This window comes from Eptesicus fuscus, chromosome 23 (genome assembly GCF_027574615.1).
Source record: "Eptesicus fuscus isolate TK198812 chromosome 23, DD_ASM_mEF_20220401, whole genome shotgun sequence".
NCBI classification, from domain to species: Eukaryota; Metazoa; Chordata; class Mammalia; order Chiroptera; family Vespertilionidae; genus Eptesicus; species Eptesicus fuscus.
This window is the reverse complement of record NC_072495.1, coordinates 26,375,601-26,401,079: the sequence shown is the minus strand read 5'-3', so window position 1 is coordinate 26,401,079 and position 25,479 is coordinate 26,375,601. Positions and strand designations below refer to the sequence as shown.

The 25,479-nt window shown below is 58.8% G+C and overlaps 8 gene segments (V, D, J or C); all 8 read right to left on the bottom strand.

The window, feature by feature from the left end:
• Positions 1-71: 71 nt before the first annotated feature.
• Positions 72-2,636, bottom strand: LOC114229800 (immunoglobulin lambda variable 1-40-like). The segment is given in 3 exon segments: positions 72-98; positions 2,040-2,464; positions 2,591-2,636. Coding segments are annotated over 3 exon segments (498 nt in total).
• Positions 2,637-5,630: 2,994 nt separating this feature from the next.
• LOC129148192 (immunoglobulin lambda variable 5-45-like) lies at positions 5,631-6,265 on the bottom strand. The segment is given in 2 exon segments: positions 5,631-6,118; positions 6,220-6,265. Coding segments are annotated over 2 exon segments (534 nt in total).
• Positions 6,266-8,476: 2,211 nt separating this feature from the next.
• LOC129148191 (immunoglobulin lambda variable 5-37-like) lies at positions 8,477-9,003 on the bottom strand. The segment is given in 2 exon segments: positions 8,477-8,856; positions 8,958-9,003. Coding segments are annotated over 2 exon segments (426 nt in total).
• Positions 9,004-11,307: 2,304 nt separating this feature from the next.
• On the bottom strand, positions 11,308-12,413 carry LOC103304761 (probable non-functional immunoglobulin lambda variable 11-55). The segment is given in 3 exon segments: positions 11,308-11,348; positions 11,993-12,283; positions 12,360-12,413. Coding segments are annotated over 3 exon segments (378 nt in total).
• Positions 12,414-14,247: 1,834 nt separating this feature from the next.
• On the bottom strand, positions 14,248-14,857 carry LOC103304862 (immunoglobulin lambda variable 8-61-like). The segment is given in 2 exon segments: positions 14,248-14,702; positions 14,803-14,857. Coding segments are annotated over 2 exon segments (501 nt in total).
• A 1,433-nt stretch (positions 14,858-16,290) lies between these two features.
• On the bottom strand, positions 16,291-17,438 carry LOC129148190 (immunoglobulin lambda variable 8-61-like). The segment is given in 3 exon segments: positions 16,291-16,295; positions 16,987-17,283; positions 17,384-17,438. Coding segments are annotated over 3 exon segments (348 nt in total).
• Positions 17,439-20,369: 2,931 nt separating this feature from the next.
• On the bottom strand, positions 20,370-20,938 carry LOC129148189 (probable non-functional immunoglobulin lambda variable 5-48). The segment is given in 2 exon segments: positions 20,370-20,776; positions 20,893-20,938. Coding segments are annotated over 2 exon segments (453 nt in total).
• Positions 20,939-23,350: 2,412 nt separating this feature from the next.
• On the bottom strand, positions 23,351-24,009 carry LOC129148188 (probable non-functional immunoglobulin lambda variable 5-48). The segment is given in 2 exon segments: positions 23,351-23,862; positions 23,964-24,009. Coding segments are annotated over 2 exon segments (558 nt in total).
• Positions 24,010-25,479: the final 1,470 nt, after the last annotated feature.

Below are 25,479 nucleotides of genomic sequence, written 5' to 3'. Positions count from 1 at the left end.
ATAGGAGCTTTTTCAAAACTATGAACAATGTTGTGTGTGAACAAGTTGGCATGAATATCCCATAGGACATTTTAGCACTCGTCTCTCTTTCCATTCTTCTGTGGGGCAGGAAGAAGGGGAGGGTGAGCAGGGGATTGGGATGTAAGGGGGTAAGCAGTGCACTTGTCCCAAACTGACATCCTTCCCGTCCCCCAATGAAACCGCTTGTCCAGCGAGGGAGGAGGGGGAAGAGCAGAGGGGTCCGGGTCACCATGAGGAAGCCCCAGAGCTCTGCGGGCTCAGGCCTCGGTGTGGGAACTGAGTCTCCCATCCCCAAGTGGCCGTGACTCTGTGTCCTAGGTACGCATCGGCCATGTTTCTTCAATCTCATGTGTCCAGGTTGTGACTGTCCATAGGTCTCTACCTGGAAGTCAGGCAAGACAACACCTCTAGGAGGGGGTGTGTGTGATAAAATACAAGGTGAGTGTGTGAGGGAGAGGGCGCGCTCAGGGGGCTCCAGTGAGTCCTCAGGCTGCAGGGCCCATCAGGGCCGATCCCATCGACCTTCCCCTCTCCTGGTCCTCACGGGAGAAGGTGGGCCTCCTGCCGCCCGCCCCTTGGTCCCTGAGGACCTCCAGAGCTCCTGCTGTGCAGACAGGAGCACAGCCTGGCTGTGAGATCTCAGCAGGAACTCAGGGAAAGCACCGCAGACCCTCGGATGCTCTGACTTGAGGGGAGCAGGAAGCACAGGGAAGGATGCTCAACGTCCTTGGTCCTCGGAGAAGGACCAGTGAGAACTGCAGTGAGACGTCACCGCCCCAGGCCCGCAGGGCCGTGTGACCTGAGCCCTAAAAACCCTGGTGGGTGAGGCCTTGGAGAAACCAGATCCCTGGTCATTGCTGGGACAAACGTCAAGCAGCGCAGCCATATTGGAAAACGTCCACCAGTGACTCAGAGCTGTCATGTGAAGTTACCATACGTCTCCTCATCCCCCTCCTCAGTGTCTCCCCAGGAGAAATGGGAACACACTTCGCCTGAGAGCACAAGCCATCCTGGCGCCCGGGTCCCCGCAGCGCTGAGCACAGCAGCCACAGATGCAAACCCTCAGGTGCCCAGCAGAGGGAGCCTCAGCAAACGCTGCTGTGCTCAGACATGGGAATGTTATTGGAGGAAGAATAATTGGACTGTTGCCCCATGTCCCAGTGTGGATGGGCCTCAAGAACATTGTTCAGAATGTTTGGCTCAGTGCATAGAGCGTCAGCCTGTGGACTGAAGGGTCACAGGTTCAAGGGCACATGCCAGGGTTGGGGCCTTCAACCCCAGAGGAGGCCATTTTGGAGGCAGCCAATCAATGATTCTCTCTCATCACTGATATTTCTATCTCTCCTTCTCCCTTCCTCTCTGAAATCAATAAAAATATATTTTAAAAAATAATTTAAAAAAACAGCCACAGAGACTACCTATTTTCCAGTTCCATCCATGTGAAATGCACCTCATAGGAAACATGTGAATCCAGAGAGTGGTCAGCAGTCACCCGGGACAGGCAGTGTGTGATGGGCATGATTAGTACACGTTGGACCTTGTCTGAGGATAAGGAAAACGCCTGCAACTAGCATATGGGATGCTGACACCACTGCAAATACACTGAATGCCGGTCTATGGTGCACATTAAACCAGATAACCTAAGGCATGCACACTACATCACAATAAAGCTGGGGAAAAAAACAATTTGAGAGAGATCACCTCTCACTACCTATTTAAAGTGGGCCTGTGTGCCCTAGCCGATGTGGCTCAGTGGATAGAGCGTTGGCCTGCAGAACAAAGGGTCCCGGGTTCGATCCTGGTCAAGGGCATGTACCTCGGTTGCAGGCTCCTCTTTGGCATGGGCCCTGTTCGGGGCTCGTACAGGAGGTAACCCGTCCATGTGCTTCTCTCACATCAATGTTTCTCTCTGTCTCCCTCTCGCTCTCCCACCCTCTCTAAAAATCGATGGGAAAGTATCCTCAGGTGAGGATTCAGAAATTAATAAAATAATAAAGTGAGCCTGTGCTCAGAGTGACTCTCGAGTGGGACACTGTAGGGTCTGCCACGGCCACCGCTTCTGTCTCTCGGCGTTCATGGGCGATCAGGGGGACCAGGGCGGGTTTCTGTCTCAGTTCCCCGTTGGGGTGGAGCAGTGTGTGATTGCTGATGCCATTGTCCCATGTTGAACAGAAATACGTAGCCTCGTCCTCGGGCTGCAGGCCTGTGATGTCCAGCGAAGCCGTGTTGCCTGACTTGGAGCCAGAGAACCGATCCGGGATCCCCGAGGGCCGGGAGCTTCCGAGCATCACTGTTTTGGGGGCCCCACCTGTGATCTGCTCGTACCAGCCTGCACCGTAGCGTCCAACATTGTTGCTGTCCCCCTTGCAGGTCAGGGTGACCTTCTGGCCAAGAGACCCTGACAGCGAGGCTTCCTGCGTCAGCCGAGCCTGCACCCCGGGCCCTGGAACAAAGGACACAGACACAGACAGTGAGGCTGAGGTCACTCTCCCAGCGGGCGCTCGGGAGGAGGGACCAGTGTATCCGGGTGTCCCCATCCTCACGTGCCCCGCTTCCCTCAGTCAGTCACCTGAGCTGTGAGCAAGGAGGGCGAGGAGGAGAGGGGCCCAGGCCATGGTGGAGACACCCATGCTTTGCTTCTGAGCCTCAGACCTGAGCGGCCCCCACAGTCTCTCTTATCCTGTCCCTCCTGGGAGGGCCCAGCGGGACCCTTCATGCAAATGCCCCCTCCCCCTAGGGTCCCCGGGGATAAATGTGGTGAACGCTGTGTGGCTGGGGAGGGGCGGCCTCTCGTGGGGCCCTGGGAGGTCACAGCTGCTGGTCCCCAGTGAGCACAGAGCAGAGGGCACAGGGCAGGCTCCTCACTCTGGCTTCCCAGCTGAGGGCCCTCACTGACCCAGAGACAGGCCCACAGCGCCCCCTGCTGGTCCAGGGTCCAGGTTCACTTATGAGCAGATGGCTAACCTGGAGCTGAGCAAGGAGAGACTGAGGCTCTGGTATTCAGCCCTGCCTTTCCCACCCCCTGGCTCTCAGGGCAGGGACTTCTCACCCCTCAGGGATCCCTGATTGTACTGCAGTTGTCCCTCCCTCTTATTCCTACTCTAAAGACAGGACCTCACCCTGGCTGGTTTGGCTCCCAGGTTTGGTCTCAATCCCCAGCAGGGGGCGTGCAGGGGCAGCTGATCACTGATTCTGTCTCATCATTGCTCTTTCTCTCTCTGTCCCCCTATTCCTTCCTCTCTGAAATTAATTTCAAATATATTTTTTAAAAATCCATTTTTATATATTACATATTAAAATATACACAATCCATGTGATGGCAGTATTCCCACAGAAATGGTCCGGTTAGGGCACTAAGGAAATACTGGGGTTCCTATTGTTCACATGAGCAGACTGAGTCTGACACACGCATGCGCTGGAGAAGGAGCTGCTGAGTAAGGAAACACACGCCGAGGACGGTGACCGGAGGGCTCAGCCAGGGCACCGGGGACTTCATGTCCTCACACTGAGCACCTCCTCGCAGCTTCGCCCCCTCTTTGCCAGCCTCGGTGCTGCCACCCGACGCTGCACGGCAGCCATGAGCCTCGTCCTCAGGCTGGGGGCCCTGATGGTCAGGTAGGTTGTGCTGCCCAAGTCGGAGCCAGAGGTGCGATCGGGGATCCCCGAGGGCCGAGAACACCTGAGCTTCGCAGCGTTGGGGGCCTCGCCTACGACCACCTCACTCCTACTTATTTTGGAAATCCCCCAAATTGGACATTACTCCTATTGATTCCGCCTCTTTGCCCACCTCCCCACCCCGCCCCTCAGCCCCACCCCCCGCCAGCCCCGTCCACCGGGGTGCTCCTCGTGCCGCTTTAGTTTTTCTCTCAGAGCACAGCTTCAGGGGCCGGTAAGGAGCCGATACAGAGCTTTTAGTATTTATGTTTTAAGTATATTTTTATTGAGTTCAGAGAGGAAGGGAGTGGGAGAGAGAGAAACATCCATGATGAGAGAGAATCATGGATCGGCTGCCTCCCGCACGCCCCCTACTGGGGATCAAGCCGGCAACCGGGCATGTACCCTTGATGGGAATCCAACCAGGAACCCTTCAGTCTGCAGGCCTGTGCTCTATCCACTGAGCCACACCGGCCAACGCAGATGTGGAGCTTTTAATACAACGTTGGCATTGCCTCGGGTTTGCTTGTGATTCCGAAGAGACGTGTAAGTCCTTCAGACGAACTTTCACGTTTCCCGCATCCCTGGAGCGCCCAAGAGCTGTTTCGCAGCATGAAGCCTTCAGAGCCCTCCCCTTCTCAGAAGATCCCCCTCCCCCCGGAACCCCTGTCCGCATTCAAACGTATGGGGTGGGTCTGCTGCAGTGAGTGGCCCCAGTCGCTGAGCGTGCCCGGCCCCCCTGGCATCTCGGCATGGCCCGGGATGAAGTCGAAAGGTGGGGACTGCCGACCCTGCCTCGGTGCTGAGGGAGCCTTTGGGGGTGCCTGGGGCCCACGGAGAGGTCACCAGTCATCCTCTCCCGTGGAGGAGATTCTGTTTGCTCGGCCTCCCAGGAGCCACAGACGCCTGCGTCCCCGGGGCCTCAGGAGGCGGCAACAGCGGCGGGAAACAGGCCGCAGTGAGCTCACGCCGCCCGGTGACCCACCCGAACACTCAGACCACCCACCCTCGGACGCACGCCTGACCCTGGGCCCGCGCTGCCTGTCCCCACAGGAGCCAGTTCAGCGGAGACAGGGAGGCATCATACGAGCGTTGATTCCCGTCCTGCCGGCAGCCGGGGAGAGCAGCAGGGCACCCACAGACATCTGCTCTGCACCCCCATAAGCCCGCTGCTTGTATTGGGTAGAAGGACAAGGATTACAGGGGACATAGGAAAAGGTGTGCCCAATGGGCAGTTCGCAGGTAATGGGGCTGGAGACTTGCAAAGGCCCTTGGGTAAGCAAAGGGCTGTGGGTAAGCAAAGGCCTGTGGGTAAGCAAAGGCCTGTGGGCAAGCAAAGGCCTGTGGGTAAGCAAAGGCCTGTGGGCAAGCAAAGGCCTGTGGGTAAGCAAAGGCCTGTGGGCAAGCAAAGGCCTGTGGGTAAGCAAAGGCCTGTGGGCAAGCAAAGGCCTGTGGGTAAGCAAAGGGCTGTGGGTAAGCAAAGGCCTGTGGGCAAGCAAAGGCCTGTGGGTAAGCAAAGGCCTGTGGGTAAGCAAAGGCCTGTGGGTAAGCAAAGGCCTGTGGGTAAGCAAAGGGCTGGCGGCTCTGGGTTCTGCAACCAGGCTGGTCACCTTTCCATGGTCACAGGCGGCTCCCTGGTGGGGAGGATGGGCCGCATTCCGGGGTGAGCTCCCGGGTCCCGTGTGCACCTCCCAGCCAGGTGAGAAGGCGCCGCCTTTAAAAGGAACAAAGCAATCGCGGTGAACAGGGCAGGATTCATGTTTCTTACCATTCCAGCTGGTCCCCACCATTCCATTGCTGCCCCTGTCAGGTTGAGCCACCTCCTTCCTTACCCATCAGCCCCCTGGAGGGCCACGTAGCCTTATAACCGGATGTCTGTCCGTGTGGACATGACCAGGCTGAGAAGATGCTACCAGTGGATACTTGTTCACTAAGGAGGAGACGGAAAACATTGCTCAGCCCTGGGTCCCAGGAAAAGAGATGGCCCCTGAGCGAGCGACAAGGGATGTCTCCCTGAGTGAGACGCGGCTCCAGGCAGGGCAGGGGTGACAGCCCAGGCAGGAAGGGCCCCCTGAGGGTTTGAGGCTCACTTCCCCATGGCCCTGGGCCGCCGTGTGAGTGCCGCTGTTGCCGTGGTAAGTCGCACAGTAATAGTCAGCCTCGTCCTCGGGCTGCAGCCCCGAGATGAGCAGGAGCCCCGCGTTGGCCGACGTGTCTTTGGATCCAGAGAAGCGGCTGGGGACCCCGGAGCCCTGGTGCTTGTCTGAGTCACCTTTAAACCTCAGGAGATACCTGGGAGGGCTCCCCGGATTCTGCTGGTACCAGACAATGTGGTAGCCCGCAACGACAGAGCCACTGCTCAGGGTGCAGGGGAGGCCGGCCGATGCTCCAGGGGACGCAGTCAGGGAGGGCGGCTGGGTCAGCACAGGCTGGGAGAGGGACCCTGCAGACACAGACACTGGTCAGTGAGGGGCAGGGACCAGGGGCAGGTTCCCAGGAGACGGAGCAGGAAGGGAAGAAGCCTGGTCCCAGGCCTGGCCCTACCTGTGCAGAGAGAGAGGAGCGCGAGGAGCAGAGGAGTCCAGGCCATGGTGCTCACAACCCGGCTGTGACCTGAGCTGCAGCCCCTGGTCCAGGCCTCTCTTATCTTCTTCCCGGGCCTCCCAGGGGAGGGGCCGCTCACACAAATTTGTTTCCTTCCTGGAGAGCCTGCACCACCCTGGCCGCCCCCGAAGTCTGAGCTGGGCTGTTACAAAGACCACAGCTCTAGGGTGAGTCTCAGAGTGTCCCCCTGGGAGACACGAGGGAGGAGGCAGCTGCTGGGGCCTTCCCCGGGCCTGTGAGCAGGGGCCTCTGCCCAGCCCAGAGGACACAGCCCCTGAGCCCCCAGCAGCAAACACAGGCACCAGGGCTCAGCCCTGGGGACTTTGGGGGATGGAACAGCTGAGGGCACCTGGATCCTGAGGCAGGCCCACAGCGCCGCCTGCTGCTCACTGTCCCAACTGCAGTCTCTTCAGTGGGATGGTGGTGGGATGTAGGCCTGATGGCCAGGTCCCTGTCATTCCCCCACCATCCATGGGCCTCAGCCTCCAGCGGCCCAAGGTGACGGACATTCATTAGCAGCCCGTGCCCCGAGGGACTGTTAGACTGCTGTGGGCGAGAGGAGTGAGAAACGTGGCCCCTGTACAGGCCAGAGCTAACGGGGTGAGCGCACAGGGGGCTCTGGGAGCAAAGGCCTGAGAAGACCCGGGAACGTGAAGAACCATGTAGACAACCCAGCAAAGCAGAGATGGACGGAGAGTTACGGAGAGCAGGCTGATGGTGGCCAGAAACGAAGGGGTTTAGGAGACGGGGTGAGAGGGGAGGGGAAGGGACAGGGGTATTTATGGAGTCCAAAGTGGTGTCCAGTCCCATAAAAACAGCTAATTTTAAAGCCTTCTAATGATTTTTATAAGAAATACGGTAATTTCTGGTTGGTGCGCACCATTGGAAGTCGGTTGCCACAGCAGACATTGTGGTGGGCTTTGAAAGAGGCACTCACAGGTCTGACTGAAGGAGGTCATTTCATTTTAAATGCAAAGCAGTCAGGGCACAGCCTCGCACAAGCAAGACTTGGAGGCTGTGATCATAGGATCATCTAACCCCCTGGTTACTCTCTGCCGGACACATACACACACACACACACACACACACACACACACACACACACAGAGACACACACACACACACACACACACACACAGACACACACACACACACACACACACACACACACAGACACATACACACACACACACACACACACACACACATGGCAGTGAACTTCACCTTATGCCATTGGTTTGCTGCTATGGAAGAGGGGCTGTCAGTTCTGCCTGTGTTTGCCTGGCATTGTCCTTGTTACAGTGCTGTACATTTTAGTTCGTCTTAACTTTAAAGAGTCATCATGAGCATTTCACACAAAAAGGGGGAGGAGTCAGAGTGGAATCCTTGCCGGTGGAAACTGTGTTGTTTCACGGAGTCTCACGGAAAGCATGCCAGGACCCATGGACGGGGTGGGGGTGGGGGAGGCTGTGGCGTGGTGAGCTTTAGCTGGCTGCCCAGGCTCCCAGCGTCCCATCTCCCTCTGCTCCCCCGTGGAAAAGGCCACTGCTGTCCTACCGGGGCCAGAACTGGGGCGAACGCCAGAGACTCTGCCGTGTGAAAGCTCAGCCTTGGAGCCCGGTGGTCCGTGGGCCCCAGGCGGCTGCTGCAGAGGGAATGTGTGAGTGAGAGCACAGGGCAGAGGGAGTTACAGAGAGAGAGGGAGGGAGAGGGGGAGGGGGCACTTCTCTGCTAAGCTGATGTATCATCTCCCCCGTGGGAAGGACCAGGCGCCTTTGCAAACTGACCAGCCGGTTTCCCAAGCTTTCCCGGCGGCTGATGGGTCCCCCGTACCCAGCCCGTCTCTGGATCTTCTGGGATTGCGGCTCTTCCCATCATCCTTTCCCAGGTGGACTGCCCGCCTCTCTGTGCCATCCTGGCTCCCACGGCGCATGTGCTCGCCGCCCCCTTGGTTGGCCTATCCCTTCCCCGTGGTCTGCGGGAACGGACCAGCGGTTCCCGGGACGGTGTGAGGCAGTCACTTCCGAGGGAAGCCAGCGGCTCTGTCCCGTGTGTTCTGTGCTGAACGGCGTCTGGCCCCCTGGCTCTCCTCCTCTGTGGGTATGTGGCACCTCCGCTCACAGCATCACTTAAACCACACCCCAGCGGGCGTGGGCCTGTGGGTACCAGTCAGGCATGTGCTGCCTCCGTACATGTGTCAGGAGCTTGGGGCAGGAGGTCGGGTTTTTGTCGCACTTCCCCATCTGTGTGTGTCACTGTGGGAACTATTACTGTAACCGATCATACAGTAATAGTCAGCCTCGTCCTCAGCCTGCAGCCCCGAGATGAGCAGATGCGCTGTGTTGGTCGAGGCGTCTTTGGATCCAGAGAAGCGGCTGGGGACCCCAGTTCCCAAACTTGTACTTGTGTAGTAGTACAGGAGATACCGGGGACGGCTCCCTGGCTTCTGCTGGTACCAGTATATACCATAGCTGCCAACACTGAAGCCACTGCTCAGGGTGCAGGTGAGTCTGGCCGTGGCTCCCGGAGATGCAGAGAGGGAGGGCGGCTGGGTCAGCACAGGCTGGGAGAGGGACCCTGCAGACACAGACACTGGTCAGTGATGGGCAGGGACCAGGGGCAGGTTCCCAGGAAACTGAGCAGGAAGGGAAGAAGCCTGGTCCCAGGCCTGGCCCTACCTGTGCAGAGAGAGAGGAGCGCGAGGAGCAGAGGAGTCCAGGCCATGGTGCTCACAGCCCGGCTGTGACCTGAGCTGCAGCCCCTGGTCCAGGCCTCTCTTATCTTCTTCCCGGGCCTCCCAGGGGAGGGGCCGCTCACACAAATTTGTTTCCTTCCTGGAGAGCCTGCACCACCCTGGCCGCCCCCGAAGCCTGAGCTGGGCTGGTATCTTCTGGGCTGGTACACAGACTAGAGTTCTAGGGTGAGTCTCAGAGTTTCCCCCTGGGAGACACGAGGGAGGAGGCAGCTGCTGGGGCCTTCCCCGGGCCTGTGAGCAGGGGCCCCTGCCCAGCCCAGAGGACACAGCCCCTGAGCCCCCAGCAGCAAACACAGGCAGTAAGGCCCAGCCCTGGGGAGTTTGGGGGATGGAACAGCTGAGGGCACCTGGATCCTGAGGCAGGCCCACAGCGCCGCCTGCTGCTCACTGTCCCAACTGCAGTCTCTTCAGTGGGATGGTGGTGGGATGTAGGCCTGATGGCCAGGTCCCTGTCATTCCCCCACCATCCATGGGCCTCAGCCTCCAGCGGCCCAAGGTGACGGACATTCATTAGCAGCCCGTGCCCCGAGGGACTGTTAGACTGCTGGGCGAGAGGAGTGGGAAACGTGGCCCCTGTACGGGCCAGAGCTAACGGGGTGAGCGCGCAGGGGGCTCTGGGAGCAAAGGCCTGAGAAGACCCGGGAACGTGGAGAACCATGTAGACAACCCAGCAAAGCAGAGATGGACGGAGAGGTACGGAGAGCAGGCTGATGGCGGCCAGAAACGAAGGGGTTCAGAAGACGGGGTGAGAGGGGAGGGGAAGGACAGGTTGGAAGTTGTAAAAGAATATTGGGGGTGGGACGAGCAGCGTAGGAAAGACAGCCAATAATATTGCAGTAACTGTGTGGGGTGCCCATGGGGTTCGGGAAATATCGGGGGGACTTTGTAAATCTGTAACTGCCTAACCCTATGCTACCACACACACCGGAAATTAATACAAAGTAATATTGAATGCAAACTGTAATTGAAAACATTACAAAGTAAACTCTTAGGAAAATTGATTACTGTAAAAAAGTAAAGTAAACTTTAAACATATTTTAAGTGTCATGAGTGAAAATAGATTGGATTTAGATTCACATTGGAAGGTTTTTGCGTATTTTAATTTGAAATTAAGATTATGCTACAGAAAGACCTCATAAGGAACAGGGGTATTTCTTTGGACTCCAAAGTGGTGTCCAGTCCCGTAAAAACAGCTAATTTTCAAGCCTCCTAATGATTTTTATAAGAAATGCGGTAATTTCCGGTTGGTGTGCACCATCGGAAGTCGGTAGCCACGGTGGACAGTGTGCTGGGCTGTGAGAAGGTCACTGTGTGGGCGCGGTCTGCACAGCTGCCAGGGCACTCACAGTCTGACTGGAGGAGCCATTCGTTTTAGACGCGAAGCAGTCAGGGCACCGCCTGGCACATCCAGGCCCCGAGGCAGGTCCCTGAGGCTGACCTGGTCTCTGCTGAAATCTGATTCCTGCAGGAACCACAGGCCAGAAGGTGGATTCTCTGCGTTTAGCTTTGTCCTTTGGAGAAACAAGCAAGGCTTGGGGGCTGTAATCATAGGATCTATAACCCCCTGGTTACTCTCTGCCGGACACACACACACACACACACACACACACACACACACACACACAGAGACACACACACACAGACACACACACACATAGACACACACACAGAGACACACACACAGACACACACACACAGAGTCACACACAGACACACACACAGGGATACACAACGGCACACACAGGGATACACACACACACACACAGGGATACACACACACAACGGCACGCACACACAGACACACACACAGGGATACACACACACACACACACACACACACACACACACACACGGCGGTGAAGCCTGATCTTTCCTAAGAAATATCGGGGCCTCTGGGTTGTCGTGCGGGTGGACTTCACCTTCAGCCCGTTGGTTTGCTGCTATGGAAAAGGGGCTGTCAGTTCTGCCTGTGTTTGCCTGGCATTGTCCTTGTTACATTGCTGTACATTTTAGTTCGTCTTAACTTTAAAGAGTCATCATGAGCATTTCACACAAAAAGGGGGAGGAGTCAGTGCGGAATCCTTGCCGGTGGAAACTGTGTTGTTTCAAGGAAAACATCCCAGGACCCAGGGACAGGGACTGTGGCGTGGTGAGCTTTAGCTGGCTGTCCCAGGTCCCAGAGTCCCATCTCAGTCCATTCCCCTTCGAAAAGGCCACTGCTGACCTACCGGGGCCAGAACTGGGGCCAACGCCAGACTCTGCCGTGTGAAAGCTCAGCCTTGGGGCCCGGTGGTCCGTGGGCCCCAGGCGGCTGCTGCAGAGGGAATGTGTGAGTGAGAGCACAGGGCAGTGGGAGTTACAGAGAGAGAGGGAGGGAGAGGGGGGGAGGCGGCACTTCTCTGCTAAGCTGATTGTATTCTCTCCCCCGTGGGAAGGACCAGGCGCCTTTGCAAACTGACCAGCCGGTTTCCCAAGCTTTCCCGGCGGCTGATGGGTCCCCCGTACCCAGCCCGTCTCTGGATCTTCTGGGATTGCGGCTCTTCCCATCATCCTTTCCCAGGTGGACTGCCCGCCTCTCTGTGCCATCCTGGCTCCCACGGCGCATGTGCTCGCCGCCCCCTTGGTTGGCCTATCCCTTCCCCGTGGTCTGCGGGAACGGACCAGCGGTTCCCGGGACGGTGTGAGGCGGTCACTTCCGAGGGAAGCCAGCGGCTCTGTCCCGCGTGTTCTGTGCTGAACAGCGTCTGGCCCCCTGGCTCTCCTCCTCTGTGGGTATGTGGTACCTCCGCTCGCAGCATCACTTAAACCACACACCCCGGGGCGTGGGTCTGTGGGTACCAGTCGGGCATGTGCTGCCTCCGTACATATGTCAGGAGCTTGGGGCAGGAGGTTGGGTTTTTGTCGCACTTCCCCATCTGTGTGTGTCACTGTGCTTAGCATCGCTCTTATACACCTGACAGTAATAGTCGGCCTCGTCCTCAGGCTGCAGCCCCGAGATGAGCAGATGCGCTGTGTTGGTCGAGGCGTCTTTGGATCCAGAGAAGCGGCTGGGGACCCCAGTTCCCAAACTTGTACTTGTGTAGTAGTACAGGAGATACCGGGGACGGCTCCCTGGCTTCTGCTGGTACCAGTATATGCTTTTACCACCAACACTGAGGTCACTGCTCAGGGTGCAGGGCAGTCTGGCCGTGGCTCCCGGAGATGCAGAGAGGGAGGGCGGCTGGGTCAGCACAGGCTGGGAGAGGGACCCTGCGGACACAGACACATGGGGGGTGAGAAGAAGGTCAGGGGGCAGCTTCTCCGGGTCCCTGAGGCCTGAGGCTACCTGTGCAGTGAGCGAGGAGCAGGAGGAGCAGAGGGGCCCAGGCCATGGTGCTCACAGCTGATCCTCGGTCCTCAGAGCGGAGGCTGAGCTGCTCCGGGCTCCAGGCTCTCTTATCCCCGCCCAGCTGGCTTCGCAGAGGGGGCGCTGCTCATGCAAATATGCCCCCCCCCCGCCCTTTTCCCAGGGGCACAGATGGGGTCCGGGGCCATTGCCCAGGGAGGCCCGCCTGGTGCACTAGTGTCCCCAGGGCGGGAGGGGGCTGGGAGGAAGCAGCTGCTGGGCCGCACACAGCCACGTGCAGGGGACTCAGGCCCAGAGACCACAGGCCGGCCCAGTTCTCACAGGAATCAAAGGGCCCAGCCCTGGGGCCTGGGGTCCCTGGAGGGCTGCCCAGCTGGGAGCCCCTGTTTTGCAGACACCCCCATAGCCGGTCTCGCGGCGCCCTCTGCCGGTCCCAGGTGCCCCTTTGCTGTCAGCCTGCCCCAGAGCCTGCTTCACAGAGTCCTTGAACCCTGTGCTTCCAGCACCCGAGACTCCTCCTCCAGGGGGCGACCCAGGTGCAGCCTTGAGGGACCTGCCCCTGATTCGGGCGCAGGAACCCTGACCCGGGACAGCCTGGGGCTGCTGTGCAGCTGCAGACACAGGGAGGGGAACAGAGAGCAAAGTGGATCTGTCCCTGCGGGGGGCTCAGAGGAGGGCGCGCTCTGGGTGCTGAGCGGAAGGGACGCTCCTGAAGGGGACACAGTCCTTCACAGGAGCAGCTGGAGGGGGAGGGGTGCTCGCCTGCCAGAGCAGGGGGTGGGGCAGGACCAGAACACCAGGGAGAAGTGGACCCTGCTCTGCTCGCTGCGGTTTTGTTCTGGTTGAAGAAGGCAGGTGGACCCGGGAGCTCACCCGGGAATGCGGCCCATCCTTCCCACCAGGGAGCTGCCTGTGATCATGGAAAGATGGCCAGCCTGGTTGCAGAACCCAGAGCCGCCAGCCCTTTGAAGACCCCAGCCTTTGCTTACCCACAGCCCTTTGCTTACCCATAGGCCTTTGCTTACCCACAGGCCTTTGCTTACCCACAGCCCTTTGCTTACCCACAAGCCTTTGCTTACCCACAGGCCTTTGCAAATCTCCAGCCACATTACCTGTGAACTGCCCATTGGGCACACCTTTTGCCGACCACGGGGCTAGGGCTTAAAAATGATTTTAAATGCAATCCACGCAGTCGCGTGGCACCAAAACGCCTCAGGACACCATGAACTTGACGAATATAAAACAGGAACACGAGGCATCGAGGGACGTGGTCCTTGGGGAAGAAATGGGTTTGCCTTCAGCACTCCTTTCTAATCCCGCCCTTACCGCTCCTTCTGGAACCTAAGATACTGGGATTTTTCTTTCCTGAGCAAATTTCTATTATATTATTTGCAGATTTTTCTCCCCTGGAGGACTGAAGAGAAAGGAGATAATCTATGAGGCCTCAGCATCCAGACTGGGCTGGATCTCAGGGGCCTCTGGTCATGTGACCCCCATATCACGTGATCACATCTGTCCCTGCACTCTGTGAAGTGAAGGTGCAGGACCCGGTTTCCCATCTGGGTCCCACACTGCCCCGAGCGCCACTCTAGGGTGCTGAGGCCCAGGGCATGGCAGACGGAGGGCCACGCGTGTCCCCAGGGTGTGATGACATAGGTGACTGTGACCATCAGCCTCCTGACTGCACTGGGGGAGGTCGAGTCCAGAGGAGGTCAGGGAGGCCATGGCACAAGCCAGGAGCCAGGAAACAGGGCGGCACCCCTGAGCGTCAGTCACCTCTGTCCCAGCTCACCAGGTCAGAGGTCAGCCCGGGAGCCCTCGCGACCAGCAGGTCTGCTGCTCCCCGCGCAGGAGAGAGGAGGGGACCTCAGACCGGGGCTTCGGAAGAGCGTCCCGGGGGAGGACGCGGGAGCCCACCGATGTCTTGGTCCCGAGGCCCCGCAGCTAAAGCCCAGCTGCTCTGCGCCCAGAAGGAGGTTTTGGTGGCACTTCCCCGTGCGCCTGCATCGCCGTGTGAATGCAAACTACTGCCCAGGTGCGTGAGACAGTGGTAGGTGGCCTCGTCCTCGGGCTGGACCCCCGAGATGGTGAGGGCGGCTTTGTTCCCAGAGATGGAGCCGGAGAAGCGGTCAGGGACCCCGGAGGGGCGGTTGTTTATGTCGTAGATGAGCAGGCGGGGAGGCTTGCCTGGGGTCTGCTGGAACCAGCCCGGGTAGTTACCACTAGCAACTGCCCCAGAGCCAAGGCCACAGGTGAGTGTGACTGTCCCTCCTGCAGATACTGACATGGACGGCTCCTGGGTCACAGTCTGAGAATCCACCCCTGGAAGCAACAGGAGAGAGACAGGGGTTATGAGGGACAAAGGTCACCTGAGACCCTGCTGTTCTGTGTCCCCCAAGAATGCAGAGTCCCCTCCTCAGACCTGAGCTGTGCGCCAGGAGCTGGAGCAGAAGCACCGTCCAGACCATGGTGGGGACACTCACAGGATGTGGCCTCCTCAGGCTCCTGGCTGCAGTGGGGAGTCCGGGGCCTTTTCATGCCTCCCACCCCCATTAGGGGAGAAGGTGCCTCATGCAAATCAGCTTCCCCTCTAGTCCTGCCCCAGGGTCACCCTGCTGTCCCCTGGGGATCATGAAAGAGGCAGATGCTGGGCCCTCACACAGGCTGTCTTCCTCCTCCTCAGCCTCATCATGGTTCTAGTGACCTCCTTCCGGAACTGGGGTTCTGGGATGGAGTGGCCGAGGGCGGGGTGATGACATGAGTATGTTCCTCTCTGGGCCCCAGCTGTCAAGTTCATCCCAGGGGTAAGCCCAGCCCTGGGGACACGGCCTCCCTTCCCCACTGGAGTCCCGCTCTGCCTTCTTTGGAGGGGACACCTAGCACGCCTCCCTCCCCCCGGAAGCGAGATCCCTGGAAAGCGACAGAGCCAACGTCTGGCGGGTGAAGGGACAGGGTCCCCCGATGACGAAGTCTGACCAGCTGTCTCAGCAGCCGCGGGAGGCCCGGGGCGCGGGGTGCCCCACACCAGGGCGCTGCCGGCCTTGGGGTCGCAGGTCTCCTTCGCTCTAAGGAGCCATCACTGCGGGCACCTCCGACGTCCTCACGGGCTGGAGAAGGGAAAGGCACGGGGTCACCATGAGGTGACGAGACACCTGTCAGCCTCAATCAGAAATGTCAGCAGCCCCGAGGGTGGCCACGCTGTGTGAACATGTGGGACATTGTCAACCTCCTCTCCCTTTGCAGGCCGCTGTGGAGCGGAAGGAACGGGGAGGCTGGGCCGGGGGTGGGGTGTGGGGCTGGGGGGTGACAGGGAGAGAGAACCCTCCCGTGGCTGAGGGTGACAGCACCCACGCAGTGGGCGTTCATCGTACGTAAAGGGAAGACGGGGTTCGGCGTCCGTGTTGGAATTGCTAGGTCACTTCCTGTGTGCGGACACGTGCAGGACTCTGTCCCTTTCTCTTCCTCTGTCTTGGAGAACCCCAGTTCCGTTAAGGACTAGTATGCACCCCAAATTATTTTACTGGCATACAAATAGGTCCCTTCCGGTGTAGAAACGTGGGTAATATCATATGTGCCGAATCTGAGTCAAGGAGAAGTATGAACACCCAAGAACGAAGGAATTGGAAAGCTCACAGCACAAACGACACCAATTTCCACTCCAACGGGTGAGAAATGAGAAATCCCGGAGCGGCGGCCAGGAAGCCCCGGACGTGACGGCAGATAAAGGACGGGGGCGCTCATCACGCCTCCACCGTGTTACCGTGGGGGTCCCGTCAGCAGCGGGGGTCCCTCCGGGGTGCCACCCACAGACGGACCCTGACACCCCCAGGCCCTGCGGGGTCACACACACTTCCTGTGGGCGGATCGGGGCGGGAATGGAAGCGAACTGATCCCCCGGAATTAGGAGGTCTTAGCCTGGATTTGGGAGACACAGGCAGGGCCCCAGGGCCCCTCCCATGCAGGAGGGAGACAGAGCAGCGCCCCCCCGTGGGTCCCCAGAGACACTGCCTGGCTCCCACAAGCTGGTTCCCCTGGGGGAGAGCGCCTCCCTCAGAGAATAACAGAGAGGGGGCAGATGCTCATGTGCATGGGGTAACATTCCAGTCCCCCCCAGCTCCTCTCCCGCGGTGACAAGCTGGCCTCTGGGCTGAGGGGGAGCTGAGCCCAGACCACTGGGCCCCTGACACCCCCCGTGCTCAGGGTCCCGTCCCCTGAAGTGTGGCCTCTGTGTGTGGACTCATGAGGGACTGTGTCTGTGGCTTCTGTGGCCGTCCAGCGGGGGAGTGGCAGGGGGGCTCTGGGCCCAGTGCTGGTGGATGTATTTTGGAGCTGAGCCCCCTGCCCTCGGTCACAGGCAGGGAGACAGGAGCCCCGGGCTCGCGGAGTCACCGTGGGGATATGCCCCCCCCCCCCGCAGAGACTGCAGGGGGGCACCCGGGGACGGCCAGCGGGCAGGAAAACGGGGCCACGGAGCCCCCTCCTTAGGATGGGGGTGACCACTGGCAGCACCCTCCTTTCCTTCTGCTCACACGCGGCCGCTCTGGCCTGTGAGGGGTTCTGGTTGCACTTCCCCGTGCGCCTGCACCGCCGTGTGAATACGTGGTACCACCCAGATGCACAGCACAGGAGTACTCGGCCTCGTCCTCGGGCTGGGCCCCCGAGATGGTGAGGGCGGCTTTGTTCCCAGAGATGGAGCCAGAGAAGCGAGCAGGGACCCCAGAGGGGCGGCTGTTTGTGCTGTAGATGAGCGTGCGAGGAGGCTTGCCTGGGGTCTGCTGGTACCAGCTGGGGTAGTTACTAGTGGAGACTGACCCAGAGCTAAGGCCACAGGTGAGTGTGACTGTCCCTCCTGGAGATACTGACATGGACGGCTCCTGGGTCACCACAGTCTGAGAATCCACCCCTGAAACCAACAGGAGAGAGACAGGGGTTATGAGGGACAAAGGTCACCTGAGACCCTGCTGTTCTGTGTCCCCCAAGGATGCAGAGCCCCCTCCTCTGACCTGAGCTGTGCGCCAGGAGCTGGAGCAGAAGCACCGTCCAGACCATGGTGGGGACACTCACAGGATGTGGCCTCCTCAGGCTCCTGGCTGCAGTGGGGAGTCCTGGGCCTTTTCATGCCTCCCACCCCCATTAGGGGAGAAGGTGCCTCATGCAAATCAGCTTCCCCTCTAGTCCTGCCCAGGGTCACCCTGCTGTCCCCTTGGGGGGGCGGGGGGGGGGAGTTATTGAAAGAGGCAGATGCTGGGCCCTCACACAGGCTGTCTTCCTCCTCCTCAGCTTCATCATAGTTCTAGTGACCTCCTTCCGGAACTGGGGTTCTGGGATGGAGTGGCCGAGGGCAGAAGAGAGGGAGGGAGAGAGGAGGAAGTCAGAAGGGAGAGAGGAGGGAGAGGGAGAGGGAGGGAGCGCTCACATTTTAAACTTATTTAAATAAAGGCTTAGACATGGAGAGCAGAGCCAGCAGCTTCTGCCTTAGGACCCTGGATGAGAGGTCAGAGGTGGCAGAAGTGATGGGCGAGGACCACCTGTGCCAGGTGACGGGAGCGGAGAACAGAGCAAACGCCCGCGCCTCTCAATCTCCCTTTCCCGGAGGGCAACGCGTGGTTCATGCGTGAGGAGGTAGAGGACACACGTGACCATGTTGGTGAATCCCGGGACTCTGGCTGAGGCCTCACTGCTGACAGGGAGAAAGCCCCTCCGGCGGTGGCTCCTCCGCTGTGTGCACGGAGCCGCGGAGATCACGCTGCTTCCAGCAAACCTATTTGTGTCGTGTGTCTGTCAGTTTTGTAAACCAGGCTGGACAGTGACTCCATGAGGGGAGGGTGGGCTATGAGACAAGTGTGGGTGTCAGAGCTGAGGGCTCCTGGGGCTCCTGGGGCCCAGGTGCAGGGAGGTCACACTTGAGTGAGGACCTGCCTGCCCAAGTGTGCAGGAGCCAGTAGAGTGTGAGCCTAGCCGCCTGGCCCAGAGCCCTGAGCTCTCAGTCCCAGTGCACCAGCGCCCCCTGCTGGTCCCAGAGCACATGTCCTCCAGCCCATTTCCTCCCCCCCAGCACTCCTGGAGGGGCTCTGGGTTTTGCATCTGGATTATATATATATATATATATACACACACACACACACTAGAGGCCTCTTGCACAAAATTTGTGCACTGGGAGTGTCCCTCAGCCCAGCCTGCACCCTCTCCAATCTGGGACCCCTTGGGATTGGGCCTAAACCGGCAATTGAACAGCCCTCTCACAATCTGGAAATGCTGGCTCCTAACTACTCTCCTGCCTGGCTGCCTGATTACACCTAACCACTCTTCCTGCCAGCCTAATAGCACCCTAACCACTCCGCTGCTGGCCTGATTGACACCTAACTGCTCCCTTGCCAGCCCGATAACCCCCAATTGCCCTCCCCTGCAAACCTGGTCCCCCCAACTGCCCTCACCTGCAGGCCTGGTCCCCCCCTTCAACTGCCCTCCCCTGCTGGCCATCTTGTGACAATGTGGGGGGCAGCCATCTTGTGATGATGTGGGGGCAGCCATCTTGTGACAATGTAAGGGCGGCCATCTTGTGATGATGTGGGGGCAGCCATCTTGTGACACGAGGGTGTGATGGTCAATTTGCATATTACCTCTTTATTGTAGAAGATATATTTTATTGATTTCAGAGAGGAAGGAAGAGGGAGAGAGAAATAGAAACATCAATGATGACAGAGGATCTCCAATCGGCTGCCTCCTGCACGCCCCCTACCCGGGATCCAACTGGCAACCCGGGCCTGTGCCCTGACAGGGAATCGAACCGTGACCTCCTGGTTCATAGGTTGATGCCCCACCACTGAGCCACACCAGCGGGCTCAGTGCTCGCTCTTAAGGATCTGTAGTCACGTTTATTCTCATGCCCAGTGGGATCCCCAGTAGGGGGCGTGCAGGAGGCAGCCAATCAATGATCCTCTCATCGTTGATGCTTCCATCTCTCTCTCCCTCCCCCCATTCTCTCTGAAATCAATAAAAGAAAATATTTTAAAAAAATAAAATTCCTTTCTATTTTCATACCCCGATAAAGACATTATTTTTCTCATGGATTTTTTTTTTTTTTTTAAATCGGGTGATCTGTGTCAACTGAGGTCCGGGGCAGGGCGGTTTGTATCCCACCGGAAACTTGCCCTGCTGATGCCTGTGCCGTGTACGTAAGGGAGCGGTCCGGCTGTGAGTCCCTCCCACAGTCCTTAGTGCGTCTGATTCTAGTTCCGTTGAATGGGGAGCCAGAGGAGCATGGAGTCTGTATTCCCTGTGACGCAGCCATCCACCCCTTCTCTGACCCGCACAGCGCTCTCCCCTGTGATTCCGGGGTCTCCGCGCACGAGGCGATGGTACAAATTCTGGGTGTGTTGATTGGCTGACAGACATGTGGACAGTTGGACGGCTGAGCATTCTCCCTGCTTTCAGTCTGAAGACCCAACAGGACTCCAGCCTCCTGGTGGGCATGAGAATGGGGGTTCGGTGGGAAGAGAACAAATGTTCCTCATTTCGAGGGGGAACGGTCGGCCCACAGTCTCTAGTTTTAGTCCACCCAGAAAACAGGCCGCATTTCCGCGCCCTCTTACCTGGGATGGTTTTGTTTGCTTTCCTGGCCCTGGAGGAGCATGGAGGGAAAATTGAGAGCAGACCCATCAGGGATGGAAAGGGCCTTCCAGGAAAAGTTGCATATATACAAGTTGTTTTAAAATGTTCAGTTGTCATAACCCAAAACTCTGGGAGATCTAGGTTTGGGGGGGATTTTACTGTTTGTTTTTTTAATCCTCACCTTAGTGTATTTTTTTCATGGATTTTTAGGGCGAGTGGAAGAGAGAGGGAAAGACAGAGAGAAACATCGATGTAAGAGAGACACATCGATGGGTTGCCTCCTGCATGTGCCCCGACCAGGGCCCGGGTCGGGGAAAAGCCTGCAGCGGAGGTACGTGCCTTTGACATGAACCAAACCCGGACCCTTCGGTCCACAGGTCAATGCTCCATCCACTGGTCCAAACCGGAGAGGTTGCAGTTGCAGGTTCTTGTCCCACTTCCCCATCTGTGTGTGTCACTGTGACAAGCGTTATTGTGCCCAATCAGACAGTAATAGTCAGCCTCGTCCTCAGGCTGCAGCCCCGAGATGAGCAGGAGCCCCGCATTGGCCGAGGCGTCTTTGGATCCAGAGAAGCGGCTGGGGACCCCGGAGCCCTGGTGCTTATCTGAGTCTGAGTTGAATCTCAGGAGATACCGGGGAGGGCTCCCTGGCTTCTGCTGGAACCAGTATATATATTTGTTACCAATATTGACGTCACTGCTCAGGGTGCAGGTGAGTCTGGCTGTGGCTCCCTGAGATGCAGAGAGGGAGGGCGGCTGAGTCACCACAAACTGGGACAGGGACCCTGCAAACAAGACACTCATGAGTGAGGGCTCAGGGACCCAAGGGAAGTTTATCAAGACTCTGACAAGAGAGGAGTGGTGCTGGGGGGTAAGCTGGGTACCTGAGGCCTGTCCCTACCTGTGCAGTGAGAGAGGAGCGCGAGGAGCAGAGGAGTCCAGGCCATGGTGCTCACAGCCCTGAGCCCACAGTGGGGCTGGGCTGCCCAGGCCTCCTTTTCTCCCCACCCTCTGCCAGAGGAGGGGCTGCCATGCAAATGGGGGTCCCTCCAGGGACTGCCCAGCCCCTCCCTGGGCCCTGGGGCTGGAGCTCAGCTCACACCCCAGACTGAGGGGCATGGAGGTGGGCTCCCCCCTTGGGGGCCCTGGGAGGAAGCACCTGCTGAGACCACACAGAGGCTATGGCTCAGGGGGCGCTGCCAGCACAGACACAGCTGGTCCCCATCAGGGCGCACAGGGCCCCGCCCCCAGGCCCAGGCTCCTGTGAGTGGAAAGTCCTCAGTGAGCAGCTGTGTGGGGGCCACAGGGCGATACCACAGCGCCCCCTGCTGGCCACAGGACACACTACGTCGCCCTGGTCCAAAGCCCTGAGCCCAGCTGGTGTCTGCTGCTCCCCAGGTCACTGTCCCTGTTCCCACCTCCTGGTCTGACTGGCACAGATACTGGCGCTCACTGCAGCGTCTCATCCTGGGCCCAGCCGTGGGGGGTGCCAGCATGGACGTAACTGATAAGTTAATTTGGTTTCAGTCCAGGAAGATGCTGCCAAGTTCATGCCCAGTGAGCTCTGATCCCACCTCACACGTGATGAGGCGTCGATCCGGCTGGCGGGGCTCATAGTGAAGCATGGTAGCAATCATCCCGGGTAGAATCTGCTGTTTGGGTTCTGTACTTATTTGTTTGCTAAAACAATAGAAAGTTATTTTGATTTTCTGAACTTATGTATGCTATCCCAATACTCCATTGATGGTGGTTTGAATGTCCCATTGATTGTGATCTCACTGGTCATCGAAGCACATTCCTCTGGGACCCCGGACAGTTCAATTATCCTAAATTGTCTCAGTAGCGACCGATAACTGAGTTTCAGTTGGCTCAGTGGTCCCGGAATCAGAAAAGCACAAATTGTCCTAAATTGCTACAGAGAGTGCATTCCTGTTGACTCAGGGATCCAGAATCTGGACAGCACAATTATTCTAAATTGTCCACGTGGTCCGTCCCAGACAATGTGTTTCTGTTGATTCAGTGACTCGTAGATACTTTAGATAACTAACTGGCTCAGTTTCACTTCGGTAAAATCGTGAAACAGGTCCCTCATTCCAGACCCAACGATGTAATCGATACGTTTGTGATATTCTCCCAATATAAGCCCGACGGGCAAGCTGTTCGGGGCTCCGAGATTTGGAGCTTTATCCCCTCGTATACCGCCGGCCTTTAATAAATGACTCCATAATTCAACTTTTCTGAGGCGTCCTTTGTAAGATGGGGGTACACTACAATGTTAGGGGCTGTTCAGGTCACGATGGGGGTGAGTTTCCAGGAACTCGCTCAGGGGCGTCTCCAAGGCCAGGTGAGCAGCCATGGTAACTCGGCGAGGCCCTCCAGCCTGTGGGGACCGGATGTGGTCAGTACGTGGTGGAGGGAAGGGCTCGGGGCGTCCCGTGGACCAGGGGGAGCGGAGCGAGCGTCCTGACTGCAGACGTGACTGCATGTGGTTCTGTGTGTGGGGCTCCCTCCACCTGTGTCACAGGCTCCGTGTCAGGCTGTGTCTCAGGAGCCCTGGAGCGCGGTTCTGTGTTAAACAAACAAAAGAATTCCTGTCCTTCCTTCCTCCTTGTCTGGGTTCAGTGACTCTCCCAACCCAGAGGCCACCAGGACCCCCCAGCGGTGAGGGAGCCCCAGGCAGAACCCAGGGCAGCGCCGCAGCGCCACCTGCTGGTCACGTGCCCACTCGCAGTCTCCTCCAGGGCCCTGAGGCTCAATGCCCAGAGACCTGTCACTGGCATGGATCAGTGAGCATGTGCCTGGGTCTGATTGAGAGAACGTGTTCACATTGTCTGTGGGGGCAGAGGCTCACACAGAGAGAGGGAGTCACCCAGACACAGACGTTCTTCTGAGTAGAACGCCCTCTACAGTCACATAAGGAGGGACTGGGTCCCTGTCTGGGACCTGGGAGCTGGTCTCCTCTCATCAGAGGCTTTAACGTCCACGTAGAGACGTGACCACAGGGTTCTCCATGCGGAGTCCCTGCAGAAGAATCCAGAGGACGGGAGGGGTCTCCAGCCAGGAGGTGCCCTGGGGGCTGGGGAGCAGTGGGGATGGGGGAGCAGCACAGGAGGGAGGAGCCATGTGGTGGGAAGAACAATGTGGAGGGAGGAGAGGAGGCGGAGCTGCATGCGGATGGGGCAGAGGGAGACTCCCCAGGACTCTGGGCCAGAAAACACTCCGAGGGCGGGAGGAGGAAGGACAAGGAGGAACCGGGAGGGTCTGGGGGAAGGAGGAGTCAGATGGGAACCCCTTTAGTCGGAAGGATCGGGTCTGACATGGTTTCTCCCTGAACAAGGAGCTGATGACCTGGGAGACAGTTAGAAATGCTGCCTCACACGTTCACACAGAGTCAGCTGTGACCGCGCCTTCACGGGAGACGTTATGGTGCTGAGAGCCCTCAGGGTGTTGGGGATACAGAAGCCGCCAGCAGGGGCCAAGGTCAGGCCAGGAGAGCGGAGAGGAGGTTTTTGTCTCACTTCCCTGTGGGTCTGGACCACTGTGTGAGTCTTAGAGCTGTCGTCCCATGTGTGACAGTAATAGTCAGCCTCGTCCTCAGGCTGCAGCCCCGAGATGAGCAGGAGCCCCGCATTGGCCGAGGCGTCTTTGGATCCAGAGAAGCGGCTGGGGACCCCGGAGCCCTGGTACTTATCTGAGTCTGATTTATATCTCAGGAGATACCGGGGAGGGCTCCCTGGCTTCTGTTGGAACCAGATTATGTTGTAGCCGCCAACACTGAAGTCACTGCTCAGGGTGCAGGTGAGTCTGGCTGAGGCTCCCGGAGATGCAGAGAGGGAGGGCGGCTGGGTCAGCACAGGCTGGGAGAGGGACCCTGCAGACACAGACACTGGTCAGTGATGGGCAGGGACCAGGGGCAGGTTCCCAGGAGACTGAGCAGGAAGGGAAGAAGCCTGGTCCCAGGCCTGGCCCTACCTGTGCAGAGAGAGAGGAGCGCGAGGAGCAGAGGAGTCCAGGCCATGGTGCTCACAGCCCTGAGCCCACAGTGGGGCTGGGCTGCCCAGGCCTCCTTTTCTCCCCACCCTCTGCCAGAGGAGGGGCTGCCATGCAAATGGGGGTCCCTCCAGGGACTGCCCAGCCCCTCCCTGGGCCCTGGGGCTGGAGCTCAGCTCACACCCCAGACTGAGGGGCATGGAGGTGGGCTCACCCCTTGGGGGCCCTGGGAGGAAGCACCTGCTGAGACCACACACAGGTCCCTGCTCAGGGGGCGCTGCCAGGCCTGAGAGGACACAGCTGCTGAGTCCCCTGCAGGCAGCACAGGGCTCCCTCTGAGTGAATGATCCTCCCTCAGCTGCAGGGTGAGGCCCACAGAGCGGTCCCCCGGCGCCCCCTGCTGGCCACAGGCCCCACAGCTTCAGGTCCCTCTGCTCACAGGTGTGTGGGCTCCTTCCAGCTGCTGTTCCCCTGAGACACTGTGGGGGGACTGCAGTGCTCAGTCCCAGGGCCCTCTTTTGTGAAAGGTCAAAGTGCACGTAGAGAACATGATGACTGGGGGTCCCTCTCAGTGAAGCTGCTGCACAGCTGATGCGCAGTGAGCTTCTCCCCACAGCACAGGGGAGGGGCCGTGGGGCGGTGGGAAAGGCTCAGAGGGCTGCTCACTCCGTTAGAAGCCGGTCCTTGGCGGGAGAGGGTCTGTCCCCTTTCGTCCCTGCGGGCACACGACCCTCAGCCGCGGGGCCTTCGGGCCTCAGGAGGCACAGGGCAGGGTGAGCCCCAGCCCCCCTATTTCTGTGCTGACACCACAGCCTGCCCCCCAGCTCCCTGCGGCCCCCAGATCCTCCCTGGGGGTGGCCAGGAGAGTGGGTGCATTTACAGAAAATGGCAACTGCGTGGACTTCACTAATCTGAGCGAAATGTGTGAGTTGCGGGGGTTGGGATGGCCTCGGCCTGATGTTCATAGAATAAAAGTTTTCTCAGGAACAAGGAAACACCTGCCTGCACCCCAGTGAGGGCTGTGAGGCCTGGGGATCACGGGAGGAGGGAACACTCCCATCCACAGCTCCGTGTGCACACAGGCAGCGGAGGGCGGGACGCATCCTCTTTGGGAAAATCAGTCCTTGTCGTGTCCCAGGGAAGAGATGGGCTGAGGGCGGGGAGGAGGGACACCCTCAGGTGGAGGGGGGAGAGGGAATCGGACTCTGAAGGGATTCGATGCTGATTAGCTCCTGGGGCTCACCCTCCCCAGAGACGGAGGCCTGGGGGACGGGACCACAGCAGGAACTGGTCACTGTGCCCTGAAACCCTCCCGTGGGGATGGAGCTAAGAGCTGAGGGGCCCGAGGGAGAGAGGAGGTGAGGGAGGCAGCAGCAGAGGAGGGAGGAGGGGAGGGGGTGTGACTGAGAGTCTGTGCTGGTTGGGACCCACCTTCTGTGGGTTTGTTCAGAGAAGGAGAAGGCTGTGTCCATGACCAGGGTGAACACTCACATGTCAG